The following is a 24,288-nucleotide window of genomic DNA, read 5'->3' as shown; positions in this document are numbered from 1 at the left end:
GGTTAAAGGTCCCCAAAGCACACACATCCCTGGGTCGCTCCTCTTTTCAGTTTGCTGCAGCTAACGACTGGAACGAGCTGCAACAAACACTCAAACTGGACAGTTTTATCTCAATCTCCTCATTCAAAGACTCAATCATGGACACCCTTACTGACAGTTGTGGCTGCTTTGTGTGATGTTTTGTTGCCTCTACCTTCTTCTCCTTTCTGCTGTTGTCTGTGCCCAATAATGCTTGTACCATGTTTTGTGCTGCTACCATGTTGTGTTGCTACCATGTTGTTTTCATGTTGTGTTGCTACCATGCTGTGTTGTCATGTGTTGCTGCCTTGCTATATTGTTGTCTTAGGTCTCTCTTTATGTAGTGTTGTGTTGTCTCTCTTGTTGTGATGTGTGTTTTGTCCTATATTTATTTTTTCTTTTTAATCCCAGGCCCCCGTCCCCGCAGGAGGCCTTTTGCCTTTTATAGGCCGTCATTGTAAATAAGAATTTGTTCTTAACTGACTTGCCTAATTAAATAAAGGTTAAATAATATAAACAATGAAAAAACATGGCTCATTTTCAGAACACATTTACAGAGCACCTCCTGATGAATAATGCAATGCATGAAATAATTTTCTGAGCTGGGTTTAGCTCAGCTACTTGATCTAGTACTGAGTTTTGAAAAGTTATCCAGTGTGACCACTGATGAGTGCTCAAACTTGACAGGAAAAATCGATTGCCTTTTAATAAAGGATAGTCCCAGCTTTGCCACACACTTATTAACCTCCAATAAATCTTTCCCTGTGGTTGTGCTCTTCATTGACTGCACTGAAGCAAGCTCCTCACGTGCATCACTGCTCTCATCCAGGGCCAAGGAGAAATAGGTGAAATCCTTTACCTTGTCTTTCAACTGTTGTTACATATTCTCTGCGATGTCCTCAACAGGCCATGTCACTGTTCATCTTGACAGGGAAACATTTTCAAACAACTCTTTCTTGTAGGGGGAAAGTATTGCTGCAGAGTCAATTAAACATTATTTAATGAATTCGCCCTCAGCGAATGGATTTCTATGTTTAGAAATTTTGTGGGACAGTACATAGCTAGCTCTCGCAATTTCGTTGTTTGCTGAATGCAGTTTTGTGAAAGTCCTTGCTGCTTTTGCAACTGAGAAAGCAACTATTACGATGCACTTGCCCTCTGCTCAGAAGACATATTCCTAAATGTCTCTGCATGCTTCGTCTGGAAGTGTCGGGACAAGTTGTAGTCTTTTAAGGCAGCGATGCTCTCTTCGCACACTAAGCACACAGCTTTCCCTGATACCTCAATAAATAAATATTTCGATGTCCACTCTTGCTGGAACACCCTACATTCATTGTCTACTTTCCTTTTCCTTGAAAAATGAATTTTTGCTCAATTTCTAGCTTGCTACAATCTGGAACTGTGATGTCTGTGTCAGCCTGTCAGTCACTGTCTGTCCTCGTGCAGTTGTTCTTTATACGTGCCTTCAAAATAAATGTCCCACAAGCGGTGAGTATTCATTGCGAGTATTCATTGGGCTTTTAATCTGAATAACAAATAAGTTTTTCAAAACTTTACTATCGCAAATTCTTTATGTGATCTGAGCAGGATTCCGTGGGCAGTATTGAATCAGGTCGAGGGCTGCATACGGCCCCCGGGCCGGCCTTTGTCCAGGCCTACTATACAAACATGCCTGGTACCCAAATTGATGATGTACAGTGGTAAGAAAAAGTATGTGAACCTTTTGGAATTACCTGGATTTCTGCATAAATTTGTCGTAAAATTTGATCTGATCTTCATCTAAGTCACAACAATAGACAAACATAGTGTGCTTAAACTAATAACACACAAATTATTGTATTTTTCTTGTCTATATTGAATACATCATTTGAACATTCACAGTGTAGGTTGAAAAAAGTACAGCATATATTGGTTGGTTCCTCTGCTCAGACATTGCATGCATAAACCAATGGTTGCCTACCACGGCATCGACCGTGCAGTTGGGCACCAGATTGCTGTAACATGTCGGTCATGTTCCTCTGCTCAGACGTTGCTGACCGCTGCCAGATCTTACAACACCTGGATAAGTCGTGACCCACCAGATTCAGAAGCTCGAAACCTCGATTAAGAAACAAAAATAAAACCGAACATTATTTGTTTTGGAGTCAAAGATAATATTGATAATATTGTCGAATGGGTTTGTTGATTATTTTATTTCAGTTTACTAAATCGTTTTTTCATGACTAGTTTTGGTTTTAGTTTGTTTTAATTTACTATAAGAACCTTGGTTTAGATTATTCTGCACCCTGTCTGTGTATAGAGAGACGTATGTTGTATCCTATTGCCCTGGAAGAGGTGGTCTTCACTGATCTCTTAAACAATGTAAACTACGCTTTGGTCCTATTATTGCTCACACAAAATGTAAAAACTGTCACACCCTGATCTGTTTCACCTGTCCTCGTTATTGTCTCCACCCCCTCCAGGTGTCGCTTGTTTTCCCCAGTATATTTATCCCTGTGTTTCCTGTCTCTCTGTGCCAGTTCGTCTTGTATGTTCCAAGTCAACCAGCGGTTTTCCCGTTCTCCTGCCTTTGCTCTTCTCCTTTTTCTAGTCCTCCCGGTTTTGACCCTTGCCTGTTCTGGACTCTGTACCTGCCTGCCTGACCATTCTGCCTGCCTTGACCTCGAGCCCGTCTGCCGCTCTGTACCTCCTGGACTCTGAACTGGTTTTGACCTTTTGCCTGTCCACAACCATTCTCTTGCCTAGTCCTCTTTGAATTATTAAACATCTTGAACTCCAACCATCTGTCTCCTGTGTTTGCATCTGGGTCTCGCCTTGTGTCACGATAAAAAACAATGTAACTGGAAACCTAAATGGCATGCCCATACTCCAATATTTCACAATAATGCCTTGCGATCTGGAGGGTGGCTTTTTGCAACCCCCCCAATTGTCCAAGTGTGGCATCCGGTTGGATGTAGACATGCTGGCTGGGTGGGGTTGGGGGAACAGGATGGGACTAGAAGTTGGGTTGCCTTTTTCCACATTTTGTTACCTTACAGCCTTATTCTAAAATGGATTAAACAAATAAAAAATCCTCAGCAATCTGCACACAATACCCCTTAATGACAAAGGAAAAACAGATTTGCAAATGCAAATTTATAAAAAAGAACTGAAATATTGCATTTGCATAAGTATTCAGACCCTTTACTTAGTATTTTGTTGAAGCATCTTCGGCAGCGATTACAGCCTTGAGTCCTCTTGGGTATGACGCTACAAGCTTGGCACACCTGTATTTGGGTAGTTTCTTCCATTCTTCTCTGCAGATCCTCTCAAGCTCTATCAGATTGGATGGGGAGCATCACTGCATAGCTATTTTAGGTCTCTCCAGAGATGTTCTATTGGGTTCAAATCCGGGCTCTGGCTTGGCCACTCAAGGACATTCATAGACTTGTCACGAAGCCACGCCTGCATTGTCTTGGCTGTGTGCTTAGGGTTGTTGTCCTGTTGGAAGGTGAACCTTTGCCCAAGTCTGAGGTCCTGAGAGCTCTGGAGCAGGTATTCATCAAGGATCTCTCTGCACTTTGCGCCGTTCATCTTTCCCTCGATCCTGACTAGTTTCCCAGTCCATGCAGCTGAAAAACATCCCCACAGCATGATGCTGCCACCATCTTGCTTCACGGTAAGGATGGAGCCAGGTTTCGTCCAGACGTGGCACTTGGCATTCAGGCCAAAGAGTTCAATTTTAGTTTCATCAGACCAGAGAATCTTGTTTCTCATGGTCTGAGAGTCCTTTAGGTGCCTTTTGGCAAACTCCAAGCGTGCTGTCGTGACTCACTGAGGAGTGGCTTCTGTCTGGCCACTCTACCATAAAGCCCTGTTTGTTGGAGTGCTGCAGAGATGGGAGAACCTTCCAGAAGGACAACCATCTCCACAGAGGAACTCTGGAGCTCTGTCAGAGTGACCATTGGGTTCTTGGTCACCTTCCTGACCAAGGCCCTTCTCCTCCAATTGCTCAGTTTGGCCGGGTGGCCAGCTCTAGGAAGAGTCTTGGTGGTTCCAAACTTCTTCCATTTAAGAATGATGGAGGCCACTGTGTTCTTGGGAACCTTCAAAGCTGCAGAAATGTTTTGTTACCCTTCCCCAGATCTGTGCCACGACACAATCCTGTCACGGAGCTCTACGGACAATTCCTTCGACCTCATGGCTTGGTTTTTGCTCTGACATGCACTGTCAACTGCGGGACCTTATATAGACAGGTGTGTGCCTTTCCAAATCATGTCCAATTAATTGAATTTACCACAGGTGGACTCCAATCAGGTTGTAGAAACATCTCAAGGATGATCAATAGAAACAGGATGCGCCTGAGCTCAATTTCGAATCTCATAGCTAAGGGTCTGAATACTTATGTAAATAAGGTATTTGTTTTTTATTGCTAATAAATTAGCAAAAGTTTCTGAAAACCTGTTTTTTCTTTGTCATTATGGGGTAGTGTGTGTAGATTGAATAAGGCTGTAACGTAACAAAATGTGGAAAATGTCAAGGAGTCAGAATACTTTCCGAATGCACTGTATATTGTGGCATCCCACAGGTACAATGTATGAAATAATGAATTGAAAATATATGGAATATTAAATGATATTAATTTAAATATTGTGCCTGTAAACCCCCCCCCCCCCCATAAAAAAAATGACTACATAAATGGTCCCAGAAAAAAGTAGGCCAAGTGTGATAAGCATAACACGTAGACCTTTTTAACCATTTACATTTACATTTACATTACATTTAAGTCATTTAGCAGACGCTCTTATCCAGAGCGACTTACAAATTGGTGCATTCACCTTATGATATCCAGTGGAACAACCACTTTACAATAGTGCATCTAAATATTTTAAGGGGGGGGGGGGGGTTAGAAGGATTACTTTATCCTATCCTAGGTATTCCTTAAAGAGGTGGGGTTTCAGGTGTCTCCGGAAGGTGGTGATTGACTCCGCTGTCCTGGCGTCGTGAGGGAGCTTGTTCCACCATTGGGGTGTCAGAGAAGCGAACAGTTTTGACTGGGCTGAGCGGGAACTGTGCTTCCTCAGAGGTAGGGGGGCCAGCAGGCCAGAGGTGGATGAACGCAGTGCCCTTGTTTGGGTGTAGGGCCTGATCAGAGCCTGAAGGTATGGAGGTGCCGTTCCCTTCACAGCTCCGTAGGCAATCACCATGGTCTTGTAGCGGATGCGAGCTTCAACTGGAAGCCAGTGGAGAGAGCGGAGGAGCGGGGTGACGTGAGAGAACTTTGGAAGGTTGAACACCAGACGGGCTGCGGCGTTCTGGATGAGTTGTAGGGGTTTAATGGCACAGGCAGGGAGCCCAGCCAACAGCGAGTTGCAGTAATCCAGACGGGAGATGACAAGTGCCTGGATTAGGACCTGCGCCGCTTCCTGTGTGAGGCAGGGTCGTACTCTGCGAATGTTGTAGAGCATGAACCTACAGGATCGGGTCACCGCCTTGATGTTAGTGGAGAACGACAGGGTGTTGTCCAGGATCACGCCAAGGTTCTTAGCACTCTGGGAGGAGGACACAAGGGAGTTGTCAACCGTGATGGCGAGATCATGGAACGGGCAGTCCTTCCCCGGGAGGAAGAGCAGCTCCGTCTTGCCGAGGTTCAGCTTGAGGTGGTGATCCGTCATCCACACTGATATGTCTGACAGACATGCAGAGATGCGATTCGCCGCCTGGTTATCAGAAGGGGGAAAGGAGAAGATTAATTTTGTGTCGTCTGCATAGCAATGATAGGAGAGACCATGTGAGGATATGACAGAGCCAAGTGACTTGGTGTATAGCGAGAATAGGAGAGGGCCTAGAATAGAGCCGAAAGTTAACCGAAAGTACACTACCCAGTACCTATTGGTGGAAAAACACAATTCCTATTGGTGCTGGATTTTCGAGCTATCGGGCCATTAGGTGAGCTGCATTCAGTGAAAATCATGTTGTCCAGAGATCTTGATTTAATGAGTAAGAGTGCTAACACCTCATTCACATCAATCCAAACTGAGGAATGGCCGGTATGCTGTTCTGCAAGGCTTATGCCATCCAGGAATGCCCCATGAACTCTGCCCTCTGCATAGCTCAGTGAAGCTTTATGATAAACCAGTCTTTCCATAGACCAGGGTCAGGTAAGCAGGCATAAAACTGAAAATAATTTGAGTAATCACTGGACAAATTGATTAAGTACTAGTGTGTACCCCTTCCTTTCCAGAAGGTTATTCTCCCATACAGTTGTGCGTACTGAACATCACCCAATTGTGCCTGAATGGTGGGTCTGGACTCAGTGGTGGCTAGTGTTCTCCAACAGTTCCTTAATAAGCAATGTGAATGAGGTGTGTGTCTGTGTGCGTACGTGTGTATACTGTGCTTGTAATTCTTATATAATGACACACATTGAAACCCTGTTGTTATAAGTTAGTGGCTTGTATGAACTATGGAGAATGATGTAAACTCTGTCAATTGAGGAAAGAAATTCCCCTGCAATTATCTTGGTGAAATCTGGAGTGAATGAGTGCTATAAAAAGACCGGGAGACAAGACATTATTACACTGTATGGGCTAAATCACGGTTTGGGTTTGAATTAAAACTATGGGGTTTGGTGGCCACCCCCATAACAAATCAAGGCAGCTGCATTAGCGTCCAGAATATTATTACTGCCACCCTCGTAGTCACTCATATTTGTATGGCTAAAAGTGTTTTATTAACACTCAATTTATACTTTGACATGAAGAAACATGCACAATGTGCTTATAAAACCAGTTTCTCAGCACATGCCAATGTTGTGTTGACTTTGGTGTGATTACCCTGATTCATGTCTTATGCAACCGCATACGAGTACAGGTAGGTCAGGTCTGAAAGCTTTCTCCTTTTTCGGAAGCAGACTGGGGCATGATTCAATGTTAAACCTAGCCACACCTATTTCCCCATTCATACATCCAGATTGAGCCGGCCAGAGGAGCACCCTGATTGGGTGTGCTGCATTCTTTCCCACGCATGCCACAGGGCCACGCAATGATAATGATGTATTAAATAAGACTGGAGAAGCTTAACGATAGTAACTATAGAGTCTGTACACATAGTCACACACACAAACAGTGCACGTACACAAACAGACACGCAGACAAGCATATCCTTACACACACAGACAAGCGCACACACACAACTTTCTTATATACATTTTTACAATTAGCCCGGTGCCCAAACTTTAGATATCTCCCTACACATCCAAATGAATGCATTTATTTCCTTTCTCTCCAAAAGACTGCACATTACAAAGCTCTCATTTCCTCTCCATTCCCCCTCAGAAAGTGTTTGGAAAGAGACTCAAGCAGCACAACAAATCACCAGTGAAAGCACCCGGGAGGGGAAACACTGCCTAATAGTTCCAGAACACCGAACAGCCAATGAACAAACAATAAACATGCAAATGAGTCTGTCCCACGATTGGCCAGACTTCCACCCTTGATACTCTTCGTACATACAAACAGACCTGCTGGGTACTCATGGGAAACGCTGTCCACTTGGGTACTCGGGTAGGAGCTGGGAGAGAGGTACACAAACTACTTAAGGAGAGGGCGGGTGAGACCCAAACAATGCTCCGACTAAGACATAGGCATGGGATTTTGGGACAAATAGATTTGGAAAAGTGAAATAAACTGGATAGAGAAATGACTGTCATGGGGCCTCCAGAGAGGCGCAGTGGTCTAAGACAGTGCTAGCTGTACCACTAGAGATCCTGGGTTTGAGTCCAGGCTCTGTTGCAGCCGGCCGCGCCCGGGAGACCCATGGGGCGGCATACAATTGGTCCAGCGTCGTCCAGGTTAGGGGAGGGTTTGGCCGGCAGGGATGTCCTTGTCCCATCGCGCACTAGCGACTCCTGTGGCGGGCCGGACGCAGTGCACGCTGACACGTAGCCAGGTGTTTCCTCCGACACATTGGTGCGGCTTGGCTGGGTTATGTTTTGGAGGGAGTTGCAGTGAAGAGGCAAGACTGTAACTACCAATTGGATACCATGAAATTGGGGTAAAAAAATTATAAAGAAATGACTGACATAAATAACCGGATAACTGAAGGCCATTTTTAAATCTGGGTTCATGGGAAAAACCCTATACCATGGAAGAGAGTGTCTTTCTTCTCTATTGTTTCTTCAATATACTTCTAATATGTGAATGGTGTGAATTACTAACCCAGTGTGTTTGTACTAGTGCCTAGTGAAAGTCTACACACCTTTGCACAGTTTTCAAATTTTTGCTGCCTTAAAAAAAGAATCTGAACCCTTTTTTTCAATTTTCGCCTAAAATTACTGCCTGTAGCTCAGGACCTGAAGCAAGGATATACATATTCCTGATACCATTTGCAAATAAACACTTTGAAGTTTGTGGAAATGTTAAATTAATGTAGGAGAATGTAACACATTAGATCTGGTAAAAGATAATACAAAGAAAAAACATATTTGAAATGCAAGAGAAAGGCCATAATGTACTATTCCAGGTTAGTCGGAATTTAGATTATGTCCACTAGATGGCAGCAGTGTATGTGCGAAGTTTTAGACTGATGCAATGAACCATTGTATTTCTGTTCAAAATGTTGTATCAAGACTGCCCAAATGTGCCTAACTGGTTTATTAATACATTTTCAAGTTCATAACTGTGCTCTCTCCTCAAACAATAACATGGTATTCCTTCACTGTAATAGCTACTGTAAATTGGACAGTGCAGTTACATTAACAAGAATTTAAGCTTTCTGCCCATATCGGATATGTCTATGTCCTGGGAAATGTTCCTGTTACGTACAACCTCATGCTAATCACATTAGCCTATGTTAGCTCAACCGTCCTGTTGGGGTTAAATGTCAATCTAAAACGGAAATAAGTTGGGATTTTTTTCCACCACTGATCTACACAACCTACTCCAAAATGTATAAGTGAGAGAATTTAAAAAAAATCTGAAATGTATAAAAACAAGCCTTGATTGCAAAGGTCTGCACGCCCCTTGCAGTGTCACATCTAAATAAGTTGATTAGCAAATATTTTCATGAAAATCACACAATTTGTTGAATGAGGCCCATCTGTTTGCAAAAATAGTGGTTGTCATGATTTAATAACTACTTCCCCTGTCATTGTAAGGTAACTCAATTGGATAGGGAATGTCAAACAATGATTCAAACTCAGAGACACCAATGAGCATTAAAAGCATGTCTGGGATACATTTTTAGACAATGGTAACTAATCTGTGGATGGTGTATCATACCACCCAGATTCTACAAAGATCTGGCTAACCTTCCTAACTGAGCTGCAAGAGAGAATGGAAACTGCCAAGGGACATCACTATGAGGCTAAAGGGATAGTTTGCGATTTTGGCAATTAACTCCAGGATACCATATCTATGTCTCTGCGTGCAATTTGAAGGAAGTGGAAGGTAGTTTCTGAAGCCATTTCTAACGAGCGTAAACGCAATGACTGGAAGTCTATGGCATCAGCTAGCTAATTGCACTAACATTAGCTGATAGACTTCCAAGTCATTGTGCTTACGCTAGTTAGTTTCTGGAGCGATTGCTATCTTCAACTTCCTTCAAACTGCATGCAGAGACATAAAAATGGTATCCATGAGTTCACCTGACTCTGGGTAAGTAGAAAAAGTGGAGTTTTGTAGTGTTCCATAGGAAAACAGTAGTGTTTCCAGTAGTAATATAGTTTTTATAACTTGATGTTAGTAGAAAATAAGTAGTCAAAACACTACAGCTTTACTACACAGGCTTATCAGTAGTATTTGTTTTTAATTGTTTGTATAGTGAATAAGTAGTCAAAACACTACAGGCAGACTACACTGGCTTTTCAGTAGTGATCAGTAGAGTTATGCAGCTCGTGGCTGCACTTCCTGTGTTCATGACTGCAGAAGAAGACGAAACAGGACGTAGTTGGTTGTTGTTAGCTAGCTACTGTTTGACGTTCCCGAATGTAATCATCTTTCATCCTTTGTCATCCTGTCTTTCATAGACCTTATGCTAGCACCATCTGTATGTTTCACTTCCCTTTATGTTTTATGAATACTTTCATGTCATTGTTTAGCCGTTTTATAACTTTTTACCATGTCAAAAAGATTGTTAGCCAAAACGGTCTCAGCCGTTAGCCGTTGTCATAGAGATGTAATGTGTTTAGCCTAGTGGTGTACTTGCTAGCCCCATTGAAATGTAAGTACGTGTTTGTATGCAAAGGTAAGTATTTCATATTAGTATACTTACCCTTTCTACTTACCTCTTTTGACCTGTTGCCAAGGAGGCCATCAACATAGGACTGGAGGCCATTGTTGGTAAGATGAACATTGTTTATCAACAATGTGTATGATTTTTAATGGCTTAAGTTATCATTGGTTGTCTCTTGTGATTTTCTGAAAAAAAGTTAAGTGGTGGAGAAATGTGGCTGCAACAAAAAATAGGATCTGAAGATAGTTAGGTCAAAGCTGGATGAAGACAAGGCCTCAAATGGATTAAAAGGGTTGTAATTAATGAATTTAATAAATGTAATTAATTTAATACAAATAAATTGCACTTAAGTTTGTATAAGCTTATTTCTTGTTTGATGAACATAGAGGAATTGAGGAGCAATGTGGATGTTTTAAGTAGTCGATACCAAAAAGCTCAGTAGTTACACAGTAGTCATGAAGAAATCATTATTTCATGATTTGAGTAGGAAATATTTAGTGTTCACCAGTACTGAAATGTCCCAATTTATCACTCATTACTACTAAATTACTACAGTGCCTTCAGAGAAAGTATTCACACCCCTTTACTTTTTCCACATTTTGATGTTTTGCAGCCTGCATTTAAAAGAGATTAAATTGAGATTTTGTGTCACTGATCTACACTCAATACCCCATAATGTCAAAGTGGAATTGTGTTTGTAAAAAATGAAAATTGAAATGTCTTGAGTCAGTAAGTATTCAACCCTAAATAAGTACAGGAGTAAAAATGTGCCAAACAAATTGCATAAATTGCATGGACTAATTCCGTGTTCAATAATAGTGGTTAACATGATTTTGGAATAACTACCCCATCTCTGTACCCCACACATAAAATGATATGTAAGGTCCCTCAATCGAGTAGCATATTTCAAGCACAGATTCAACCACAAAGACCTGGGAAGTTTTTCAATGCATCGCAAAAAAAGGCACAGATTGATGTAAAAATAAAAAAGGCAGAAGCTGAATATCCCTTTGAGCATAGTGAAGTTATAAATTAGGCTTTGGATGGTGTATCAATACACTCAGTCACTACAAAGATACAGGCGTACTTCCTAACTCAGTTGCTGGAGAGGAAGAAAACTGCTCAGGGATTTCACCATGAGGCCAATGGGGATTTTAAAACAGTTACAGAGTTTAATGGTTGTGATATGAGAAAACTGAGGATGGATCAATAACATTACACAAGAAGCATTGCCTGATGTGAACCATGCCTCGAACAAAAGAGATCTCAGAAGACCTAAGATTAAGAAATGTTGACTTGCATAAAGCTGGAAAGGGTTACAAAAGTATCTCTAAAAGCCTTGATGTTCATCAGTCCATGGTAAGACAAATTGTCTATAAATGGAGAAAGTTAGGCACTGTTGCTACTCTCCCTAGGAGTGGCCGTCCTGCAAAGATGACTGCAAGAGCACAGTCAGAATGCTCAATGAGGTTAAGAAGAATCCTGGAGTGTCAGCTAAAGACTTACAGAAATCTCTGGAACATGCTAACATCTCTGTTGACGAGTCTACAATACGTAAAACACTGAATGAGAATGGTGCTCATTGGAGGACACCACGGAAGAAGCCACTGCTGTCCAAAATAACATTGCTGCATGTCTGACGTTCGCAAAAGAGCACCTGGATGTTCCACAGCGCTTCTGGCAAAATATTCTGTGGACAGATTTAACTAAAGTTGAGTTGTTTGGAAGGAACACACAACAATATGTGTAGAGAAAAAAAGGCGCAGCACAGCACACCAACATCAAAACCTCATCCCAACTGTAAAGTATGGTGGAGGGAGCATCATGGTTTGGAGCTGCTTTGCTGCCTCAGGACCTGGACACCTTGCAACCATTGACGGAAAAAATATATTCCTTAAGTTTATCAAGACATTTTGCAGGAGAATGTAAGGCTATCTGTCCGCCAATTGAAGCTCAACAGAAGTTGGGTGATGCAACAAGACAACGAGCCAAAACACAGAAGTAATTTTGACAAAAACAATGGATATACAGTATGTTGTCCTAAAGAGCCATGCAAAGTTGGTAGAATCGTATTCAAAATGATTTACAGATGTTATTGCTGCCAAAGGTGCTTCCACCAAGTATTTACTCTGAGGTGCAAAGACAAACACCATCAAGACATCTTTGTTTATTTGTAATTAATTTAAGAAATGGTATGTCAGTGTTCTTTCACTTTGAAGGTAGGTTGTGTAGATCAGTAGGAGAATGTAATCAAATGTAATTTTTTGATGTCATTTTAAGGCAGCAAAATGTGAAAACTCCGCAAGGGGTGTGTAGACTTTCACTAGGCACTGTATATGTGTATGCCTTCCTGTGTGTTAGTGTGTGTACTCATCCCTCTGAGTGTATATTCATCCCTGTGTGTGTGTCAGTGCTGCTAGTGGCGATATCTGGTCTCAGAGGTAATGGGCTCTTTAATATGCTGTCTGTTGAGGTCATTCAGATGTGAACAGAGCTGGCTTCAGTAGCATAAAGCATCTTTATACTCTATTCCCTGTCTCTCTCTTTGCTCCCCTCTGGGTCTTACCAGTTTCCGACCTCAAATACAATCCCGAGCACACACACCACCAAAGCTCAAGTGAAGCATTGCCAGATGAACCTTGCTGCCAAAAGCTGAGGCTGTACTGTGATGATGGTTGCAGCTGCAGCTGGGAGGAACACAGGAAGAATACGCCCTTACACTCTCCTGGCTGATGATGAGAGGAGGGGAAATACAGGAAAGTAAAAGAGCTAGGGTGTATCTCAATACTCTAAGAGGGCTTCCCCTCCATTTGCACTGAATTGGATGAGAAAGAACTGGAATGGTGGAAGGAAAGAAATACCTGGTATAGGCCTTCATCATATTTCCACATTGCGACAGTTAACCTGGATTGAGAAAATAGACAAGATCCCTTCAGTGTCTCTAGAGGATAAAGTGTTGAGTTAACCCCAGGATTGGCAGACAGACTGACTGCCCAGACCAATCCCAACACAATGGCCTGGGTGACCTAATAACCCTGCAATTTCTGACTAGGCCACTCCTTAAGGCTTGGCTGCGCGTGCACGCACGCACGCACGCACGCACGCACGCACGCACGCACACACACACACACACACACACACACACACACACACACACACACACACACACACACACACACACACACACACACACACACACACACACACACACACACACACACACACACAGACATGAAAATGCACACATACATAAACACTCCCCAACACAAGGAACACGTTACCACGCCCGTCCGGTGTGGTCTCACACAGACTAACTCAAACACATTTCCATTGTAACCCAAAACACACACACACACACACACACACCTGATGTGAAACCACATCATACTAGTGCATGTAAGAAGTGTGAGATGACTGATCTCCAGGAAGACAAGAACCTCTGTCCTCTTTTCTCTTTTACTGGGACTGAATGAGCTCTGGTTTTATTGGAGGCCAGCTAGACCAATGGAGCCCTGACCTGTCTCACTCCCAAATCACACCTGGCTCGTGTTCCTTAGGCACCAAACAGAGGAAAACTAACTGAAACAGGCAGGGACTAACTGGACCAAAAATGTAGAATGTTTTCCTTGCATGCTCTAATAAACACAACGGTCTAATTCATGCGATGTGAGTTCATACCATAGTTCCGGAAGCGTAGTAATGACAACATATTGTTTACCTGAAAAAGTCCTAAACTGGCAAATGTCTACTGACTAGACTAGTGCAGGCTCACGTCTATAACAAAAGCAATCACTCACACTGCAATAAGAGAAGGCAAAGATGTCTGTTTTGTCTCTAGAAGCTCCAATCAAAATCCTCAGGCAGATTCTTCATTTCCATCTCCTTGCCTGGTTAGTGACTGGACGTTATTAGTTCCGTAGCTCAGACACAATCAGGCTTCTTGTTCCGGGCCTATCTACCACCAGTCCCCCACACCATGAATAGGGCCTTGTTTACAACCTCTGATGTCAACCCAGAGAGTAGCAGTAAGAGAATGGGGGTTTCAGCTTGTGGTTGGTTGGCCTTGGAGGATTGAGGGGACGGAATGTAGAAATCCCCACTCATTCTGTCCAGGACAACAACCCTCTTACTCCCCTCCTCCCAACTGCCTCTCTTCTGGTTAGCTTATCCAATATTAATACTGTACAACAATGCAGCAGTCTATTGCTCATGGAACTTTTGACGGTAAGAATCAGACAACGGTCCAAAATAGCGTGAAACTGGGCGGTATCGGAACGTTACAATAAATGCTTGCCCGGATGATATCTTTTCTCCAAACACTTACTGTAAACTGTTACTATTCCATAGGCTACCTCAGCTTTTGTAAAGATAGCGTGCAGCACCAAACACACACACTTATGCAAAATACACAACCCCCAAAAACTTTCAGGTGTTTATTGGCAAGGCAATTATCACTTCAAGAACCAGTCCTCACTTCACCCATCCATCTTCAGATATTTCTGAGCACTCAAGCCATTATCTCCCAGAATGCAATGGTGAAGTCTCACAGAGGACCTTTCATGCCTATTTTATCAGCCAATCAGAATTAATAGATTCCTGGCATTCTAGATGCCTAGCTGTTTGCCAGACGCATGTCTAATTCATCTAGACTGGATGCCAGTCTCTTTCCGCTTTAGTCAACTCCTTTGTCCTCGGCTCTTAGGGCACATCTTGATAATCTAAAGTGGCTTCCTCTGCTAGTCTTTCTTGGGGGGTAGCTGAAATCAACATGGAGATTAACAAGCAGGTTAAAAAGCATGTTCCTTCATATTAATTCAGGCGGCAACAAATGTCTATACTGGCAACCATCCACCATATAGATTTCAGCTAGATCTTCTGCTTTCTCCAATCAGTAAAGACGACGGACAGGCAACGAGGAGAGGAAACAATTTCACACTATTGAGATGCAAACATAGTTTTGGGGGGGGGGGGAAGAGTCCAATACTTCCACAACCTTGACAGAGTCAAGACTGAGACCAGATGCGAGTGCAATTTAAGACCATGATTGTCATTTTGTCAGTTTGAGTTCAAAATGTCCAGTATTTCTGTGTTCATGTTTCAGAACAACATGTGGATTCTTTATACATTCAGAATAGTGAAAAAGTATTATTTTCAATTATGTTCAGATTAATCTCTTCAGTTTTTGTTGGAAAGGAAAGGGTTAACACCACATGGGGGGGAAAAAAAGATCTAAATCAGGAATTTTCTTAACTGGTCTCTGGGGAGATACATCTAGCTAGCTAAGTCAGGCATTGGCTGGGCCATCAGAAGCTAGACAAAGGCATGGTCACTGCGCAATAGCAAGCAATAGTTTTCCCACTGTCTATTTTTTTATTTAACTAGTCAAGTTAGTTAAGAACAAATTCTTATTTACAATGACGGCCTACCGGGGCAGTGGGTTACCTGCCTTGTTCAGGGGCAGAACAGCAGATTCTTACCCCGTCAGTCTCGGGGATTCGATCCAGCAACCTTTCGGTTACTGGCCCAACACTCTAACAACTAGGCTACCTACCGCCCAAACGATAGCTGGCTTTTGTTGTCCCTTTTCAAGAATAACTTTTAACAAGTTAAGTTTCAAATGATCATCTGTTGAGTGGAACGTTTTTAATTTTTTTTGCAGCGTGCTTGCTGTTAGCCATCTCTTTGAAAAGAACGCGTGTGTGAAACGCTGTTGCACTTAAAGTGGAACTAAAAACATTTTAGCAGCATGAAATCTTAATAGAATCTGTTCATATACACCACCAGAAAGAATGACACTTAAAAAAAAAAAAATGACAAGCGACCACTAAGATATGGCCATTTTCACAAATTCTTATGTTTGGGAATTACGTATACTAAGGCATTTAAGAAAATTCTAGAGCAATATAGAGTGGGAACAATTAATATACACGGTAGTAAATAAAAAATTGTGATGGCCTAAGTCTACAACAATGCTTAAACCTCATCAATCTGATTGGGCGAGCCTGCCAGGGCCTGTCTCTCCAGTGGGTGGGCCTATGTCCACCCATACGCCCCTGATGCAATCAGCACATGATGACCATTGCGCATCACAAATAGCCCACAAACCAAGACTTCAGACTACTTTTTCCAATACCTGGTTTGCATACCCATTGTTGCCCTAGTTAGCATTTACATTTACTTATTTCCTACCCTACCGGCTACCATGTCATTCTTCTGTGAGCTGCTCCATGCCAAAATCAGTTGAGCTGAACACTTGCTGCATGCAGATGATATTCAGTTGAAACTAGGCTGTGTGTGCAGCGCGCATGTGAATACATTTCACATTTTGCGATTGTGTAGGCTACTTTGTGCATGATTACTCTATTGTACTGCATAATTGATAAGTCGTATACCTCACCCACACTACTTTGGTAAGCATCAGTAGGGATTGAATATGCGCAATGCCCACTGAAAAAAAAGTGGGTATCCACTACACCACTGGCCCTTTGTGTTTTACAAAAAGTGTACCCTCCTACAAGTGCACTGGTAGTGGTGTCACAAACCTGTCACACACTGAAGGCCTACAGGTTCGCCACTGCATAAGCAGGTCTATAATAGTATCTTAACAGCCTTTATATCTGTTTAAAGAAAGGAGTATATATATATACTGCTCAAAAAAATAAAGGGAACACTTAAACAACACATCCTAGATCTGAATGAAAGGAATAATCTTATTAAATACTTTTTTCTTTACATAGTTGAATGTGCTGAAAACAAAATCACACAAAAAGAATCAATGGAAATCCAATTTATCAACCCATGGAGGTCTGGATTTGGAGTCACACTCAAAATTAAAGTGGAAAACCACACTACAGGCTGATCCAACTTTGATGTAATGTCCTTAAAACAAGTCAAAATGAGGCTCAGTAGTGTGTGTGGCCTCCATGTGCCTGTATGACCTCCCTACAATGCCTGGGCATGCTCCTGATGAGGTGGCGGATGGTCTCCTGAGGGATCTCCTCCCAGACCTGGACTAAAGCATCCGCCAACTCCTGGACAGTCTGTGGTGCAACGTGGCGTTGGTGGATGGAGCGAGACATGATGTCCCAGATGTGCTCAATTGGATTCAGGTCTGGGGAACGGGCGGGCCAGTCCATAGCATCAATGCCTTCCTCTTGCAGGAACTGCTGACACACTCCAGCCACATGAGGTCTAGCATTGTCTTGCATTAGGAGGAACCCAGGGCCAACCGCACCAGCATATGGTCTCACAAGGGGTCTGAGGATCTCATCTCGGTACCTGATGGCAGTCAGTCTACCTCTGGCGAGCACATGGAGGGCTGTGCGGCCCCCCAAAGAAATGCCACCCCACACCATGACTGACCCACCTGGAGGATGACCCATGCTGGAGGATGTTGCAGACAGCAGAACGTTCTCCACGGCGTCTCCAGACTCTGTCACGTCTGTCACGTGCTCAGTGTGAACCTGCTTTCATCTGTGAAGAGCACAGGGCGCCAGTGGCGAATTTGCCAATCTTGGTATTCTCTGGCAAATGCCAAACGTCCTGCACGGTGTTGGGCTGTAAGCACAACCCCCACCTGTGGACGTCGGGCCCTCATACCACCCTCATGGAGTCTGTTTCTGACCGTTTGAGCAGACACATGCACATTTGTGGCCTGCTGGAAGTCATTTTGCAGGGCTCTGGCAGTGCTTCTCCTGCTCCTCCGTGCACAAAGGCGGAGGTAGCGGTCCTGCTGCTGGGTTGTTGCCCTTCTACGGCCTCCTCCACGTCTCCTGATGTACTGGCCTGTCTCCTGGTAGCGCCTCCATGCTCTGGACACTACGCTGACAGACACAGCAAACCTTCTTGCCACAGCTCGCATTGATGTGCCATCCTGGATGAGCTGCACTACCTGAGCCACTTGTGTGGGTTGTAGACTCCGTCTCATGCTACCACTAGAGTGAAAGCACCGCCAGCATTCAAAAGTGACCAAAACATCAGCTAGGAAGCATAGGAACTGAGAAGTGGTCTGTGGTCCCCACCTGCAGAACCACTCCTTTATTGGGGGGTGTCTTGCTAATTGCCTATAATTTCCACCTGTTGTCTATTCCATTTGCACAACAGCATGTGAAATTTATTGTCAATCAGTGTTGCTTCCTAAGTGGACAGTTTGATTTCACAGAAGTGTGATTGACTTGGAGTTACATTGTGTTGTTTAAGTGTTCCCATATATATATATATATATATATATATATATATATATATATATACACACATATATATATATACACATATATATATACACACTATATATATACACATACATACAGCCTGGCAGAGCGGTTTTATGTGCTGACAATGGAAGCTGATAAGAGTTTCTTTACTCTGCTGGTCTCAGGAAGAAAGACCGAGTACAAATGTATCTGACACCGAGACACTTTACATGTGGTCTCGAGACTGGTACTACTAGTAGATCGCTACTTTATTAATCACAGAAGGGACACCTGCATGTGTAACTCAAGAGCTTAATGTAACAGTATTCAGTGGTACAATTACTTTAAATGAATATCAGATATTACCCACCCACTGCAATAAACATGGCCGGACACACAAAAACAATTACCGGAAACAGTCTGTCACACAACTTTAATAGAATATTAACTAATTCTGTACAAATTGAAAATAATATTGCGCAAGTAACAAATTGTGAGGAACCAGATAAAGCCATTTCTAGCACAAGGTCCAATTAGGTGGGGAGGTTGAAGACGTCACCGTGGCTTCTAGAGATCGGTCCTTTCAAAAACAAGGGCTCTACAATCTTTATTTTAAAAAAGGGGGGATATGTGTGGTAAAGCACTGTAACGATGACCACCATAACCAGCATCAACGTGCTGATAGGATCAAGTACATGGGCAACCGGTTGTCTCATGTTTGGGGAGACATTCTATAGACAAATAGGCATTCTTAGGAGAGTAATACATGTTTAAATGTCATTGTATGTTAGCAGGAATATGGACAGAACATGTGGTGGTGGAGGGGTTGGATTGGTAGCCTTCTGTAAAGATGGGCACCGTTTATGATGGCTGCATGAACTGCCACAACACCTCAACCTTCTCTGGCCCAATTCCAAACATCCTTATTTCCTTCCCCTAAAATATATCCGAGGACTGGATAGGTATGTTTTATGTTCTACTAATGTTAAGCTTTAACATGTTACCATCTTGTACTGCTATCCCTTTTCTTGGTTAAGTGTGGGATGTGTAAATTGCACTTTCAAACCAAATAACCCTGTACACGTATCCGCAATATGGTAATAACTCCACCTAAACCTCTAAAAGGCAGGATTGTTATAACATCAACTATATAATATCTGTTATATTGCTTAAACCTTCAAGGTCCTTTCAGATCAGCTAAAAGGGACAAATAAGGAACGATAGGTTTAGGATCATGCCATTGTTTTTCTATAAATGTATTAGAACGGCTGACCATGAGAAGTGTAGCCATATTTAGTTAAGCCCTACGAGTTCGGGCACAGTCAAAGCAGTAGTATGGCAAGAAATTCTCAAAACGCTTTAAACCATTTCACATATTAAAAAATACAATTTGGCAGTATAAACATTTTGTTAGTCTTGCAAAGCCTGGGAAAGAAGGGACAAATGTTTGTTGGGCATTTGCATGGTGAATGAGAATGGGCCTTATCTATTGTGGTTGGGGCCTAAAATACTTTCTCATTATGCACCACCTCATACAGCTGCATGAAACCAGAATAAATAGTCCAAGGACATGAACATTAGAAAAGAAAATCAAATTGAGAGTAATACACCGTGTCTATTTAAAACACCATAAAGAAAAAAATAAAAGAAAAAAAACTTGTCAGCAACCCCAGTGATGTATTAAGTCAAACCTGTTCAGCAGTTTCCTGGTAAATTAACACTTATCTTATTGGCCTTATAAAACCCTGAGTAACTGATTTTCTGTGAAAACTAAAGTTCGGGATCCATCCATTCAATATTTTTTTTATTTGAATATTCTGAGGTTCTCGGCATTAGTCACCTACTTGTGAAGTAGACTAACTCTACGTTGCCGTGGTGAATTGTTTAAAGTCCAAGTCACTTCTTAATTGGTTATGAATGAAGATAAAACAAAGAGGGCGGGGGACTGGACAGCAGAAAAATGGGCATGCATGTATTAAAAACACTGTTTGGTTGTGTTCTATTGCGTTTGTATGAGAGTTCATAAGGGGCGGAGCCAACAGGGGCGGGAAGACCTGCTGATTGGATGAGGACTGATTTGATGGACAGCAGGACCTCGGCCAAGCTCCCCTGGTCACCACGGTTACTGCTGTTTGCACTCGGCAGGCTGGGGCTCTTCTTTCTGAGGGGAGGAAGGAGAGAGAGATGAGAGCTGAGGGGAAGGGTTGAGGGAAGAAGACGGCAGAGGGGTGGATGAGGTTGAAGGAAACAGGCAGAGATAGTCAGCTAATTGAACTAGTGTCAAAAGAACAGATCAAGCCAAGAGGAGAAAAAGTTACGAAAGAGAGCTTGGAGACGAGTGAAAAGGGTGACAAGGGGAGAATCTCAATTGTGCTGGAATAAGTTTGTTTTTGACCAAGTAATGAGAAGAGGGAGTTAGCCTTTAGTGAGACATCGGGAACTACTTGAGAATAAAGGATAGAGCGGTACAACTAAAAAAAAGAAACATATTGGAAAGATTGAGTGAAAGCAACAGGCTGGGTTCTGACTGGGTTGTGAAGAGACGGGAGTTAACCCTCTAGAGTATACCCCTTTATTTGAGGCACTAAACTATATTTTACACACACACACACACACACAGAACAAAAATATAAATGCAACAATTTTACAGAGTTACGGTTCATATAAGGAAAATCAGGCAATTTAAATAAATGAAGCTCTAATCTATGGATTTCACATGACTGGGCAGGGGCGGAGCCACGGGTGGGCCTGGGAGGAAGTAGGGGTAGGTGGGCCACCCACTGGGAGCCAGGCCCAACCAATCAGAATGAGTTTATCGCCACAAAAAGTATTTATTACAGACAAACACTCAGTTTTGTCAGCTATCTGAGTGGCTGGTCTCAGACGATCCCGCAGGTGAAGAAGCCGGATGTGGAGGTCCTGGGCTGGCGTGGTTACATGTGGTCTGCGGTTGTGAGGCCAGTTGGCTGTACTGCCAAATTTTCTAAAACGACGTTGGAAGCGGCTTATGGTAGAGTAACGAACATTTATTTCTCTGGCAACAGCACTAGTGGACATTCCTGCAGTCAGCATGCCAGTTGCACGCTCCCTCAACTTGAGACATCTGTGGCATTGTGTCGTGTGACAAAACTGCACATTTTAGAGCGGCCTGTTACTATCCCAGGCACAAGGTGCACCAGTGTAATGATCATGCTGTTTTAAATTAGCTTCTTGATATGCCACACATGTCAGGTAGATGGATTATCTTGGCAAAGGAGACATGCTCACTAACAGGGATGTAAACACATTTGTGCACAAAATATTTGAGAAATAAGTTTTTGTGCATATGGAAAATGTCTGGGATCTTTAATTTCAGCTTATGAAACATGGGACCAACACTTTACATTTATATTTTTGTTCAGTATACTTCCATACATTTTTTAAACTGGTACCAGGCTGTCTTGAGGCTTTGGGCGTCCTAGAGACACATCTTCGCAGAGGGGTCACAGTGTGTAGCCCAAACGGTTCAGATGCTACAGACAGAAGTTGGCAGATCGGATGTACCACAAGACCTGCAACGCTTGTGGGGATCGTAGAGCAAAACGGAGAACACCATCGTGTTCACCATCTTTCCATAGAGGGGTCATAATAGTTTGTGGGTTAACCTTTTGGACGCTACAGACGTTTTCATGGGAAGAACGATTTTCGGGATGTCTCATGGTCTGACAAACACATGCAGAAGGGTGACGTGGATTGAGATGCAGCCCATGCAACAAACAAAAAAACATCTCCATCTTAAAATGACAGATTTTGATTGGGATTGTTTTATTATGCTAATTAGATTTCCATGGGGCAGCGGACATCGACTCTAGGGGGTTAAACTTGACAACAGAATGAAGGATGGAGTGATGGATAAAGAAATGTCTGGATAGAGAAAAGGAGAAAGGTGTGGATGGAGAGAATGAGAAGTGAGCCAAGACAGAAATACAAAGTACAGAATGCAGTGTCATTTTAATTTCTCCCTTACCTAGAAATGCATGGGGTGAGAATGATTGATTGCTTATGCCTGTAATGGGAGGAACAGGGGGAGGGGAGAGACAATAACAATGGTCAGGAACAAAACCATAGGGTTATTCAGATAGAAACGCAATATACTGACGGGGAGTGATGTTGGATCTACATTATGCTGTATTATATTCTGTAAGGCCATACACGTTTAATTTACTGTATAACAGAGACACCGCATCACATAAAATAAAAGTTAAAAAAGCCAAATCAAATGATTCACTTCATCAATGTAGTAGTTGGGGTTCGGTTTAATCGCAGTGAATCGAATCATGGTAATAAATTTAAAAAAATCATTTGTGAATCATGAACAGTAAAACATTTAGTTTTGCGTGGTGTACAGTGGACCATTATCAGCAACCATCACTCCTGTGTTCCAATGGCACGTTGTGTTCGCTAATCCCAGTTTATAATTTCAAAAGGCTAATTGATCATTAGAAAACCCTTTTGCAATTATGTTATTTCTCATGGTCTGAGTCATTTAAGTGTCTTCTGGCAAACTCCAAGCGGGCTGTCATTTGCCTTTTACTGAGGAGTGGGTTATGTCAGGCCACTTTATCATAAAGGCCTGGTTGGTGGAGTGCTGCAAAGATGGTTGTCCTTCTGGAAGGTTCTCCTATTTCCACAGAGGAACTCTGGAGCTCTGTCTGAGAGACCATGTTCTTGGTCACCTCCCTGACCAAGGCCCTTCTCCCACGATTGCTTAGTTTGTCTGGGCGGCCAACTCTACGAAGAGTCTTGGTGGTTCCAAACTTCTTCCATTTAAGCATGATGGAGACCACTGTTCTTGGGGACTTTCAATGCTGAAGACATTTTTTGGTACCCTTCCCCAGATCGGTGCCTTGACACAAACCTGTCTTGGAGCGCTACAGACATTTCCTTCGACCTCCTGGCTCGTTTTTTGCTGTGACATGCACTGTCAACTGAGACATTTTATAGACGGGTGTTTGCCTTTCCAAATCATGTCCAATCAATTGAATTTGTGCATAGGCAATATGGTAAACTATCAGACAGATAGACGAAGGTATGTGTAACGTTGTCGCTATGACAATAGACAGCGCTTAGTTTTTGTTACATTTGATTTTATGTGCCAACATGTTCCTAATTGGACAAGCTAAATGTGTACAATTTGCCAAGTGGATAGCCTAGGCCAGGGGTTCAAGCTTTTTCATGTCAAGGATCCCCAAATATGATGAATCCCTGTTCGTGGACTCCCTACAAAAAAAAAAAGTGTGAAAGCGGAGCAACTCATCCTGGGCTTAAGGCACAACACTGCACATCACAAGAACGATTTCAAAATAAAAAAAGTCATATATAGCCTCTTTGCTGTGAGACGATAGGCTTGCCATTTTTGCATATTTCAATTAAGCGCTTAATGAAAAATATACGTTCCTTGTTGGCTACAGATGCATTTTGTTGGTCCGACATTTTACCATTAGGAACGAATTTAAACTTGTTAACCGGTTAATGGTGGTCGGTTAAATTGGCAGCAAAATTGAACGAAATGTGAAACCCTATTATTCATTTGCCTGACTCGTCCTGAATTTACACTGAACAAAAACGCAACATGTAAAGTGTTGGTCCCATGTTTCATGAGCTGAAATAAAATGCCAGAAACGTTGCATATGCACAAAGAATATTTCTCAACACAGAAATGCACACATCCCTATTAGTGAGCATTTCTCCTTTGCCAAGATAATCCATCCACCTGACAGGTGTGGCATATAAAGAAATGATTAAACAGCATGATCATTACGTCTGTAATAAAGCCATTCTGTGGGGAAAAACAATTCTGATTGGGTTGGCCTGGCTCCCTATAACC

The 24,288-nt window shown here is 42.6% G+C and overlaps 1 protein-coding gene across 7 annotated transcripts in view; it reads right to left on the bottom strand.

The window, feature by feature from the left end:
• Positions 1-18,836: 18,836 nt before the first annotated feature.
• Positions 18,837-24,288, bottom strand: part of nap1l4a (nucleosome assembly protein 1-like 4a) — a 73,581-nt gene continuing 68,129 nt past the window's right edge. For 4 of the 7 annotated variants that reach the window (XM_082957120.1, XM_082957118.1, XM_082957119.1 and 1 more), the window contains exon 14: positions 18,837-20,613. In XM_082957120.1, coding sequence (XP_082813246.1) covers positions 20,545-20,613 — 69 coding nt within the window. In that variant the 3' untranslated portion in view covers positions 18,837-20,544. Of the gene's footprint in view, positions 20,614-22,428; positions 22,468-24,288 lie in introns of all 7 variants that reach the window. The other 3 variants (XM_045688023.2, XM_045688022.2, XM_045688019.2) reach the window with 3 other exon arrangements.

Source organism: Salmo salar, chromosome 10 (genome assembly GCF_965601325.2).
Source record: "Salmo salar chromosome 10, fSalSal1, whole genome shotgun sequence".
NCBI lineage: Eukaryota > Metazoa > Chordata > Actinopteri > Salmoniformes > Salmonidae > Salmo > Salmo salar.
This window is presented reverse-complemented; position numbering and strand designations above follow the sequence as displayed.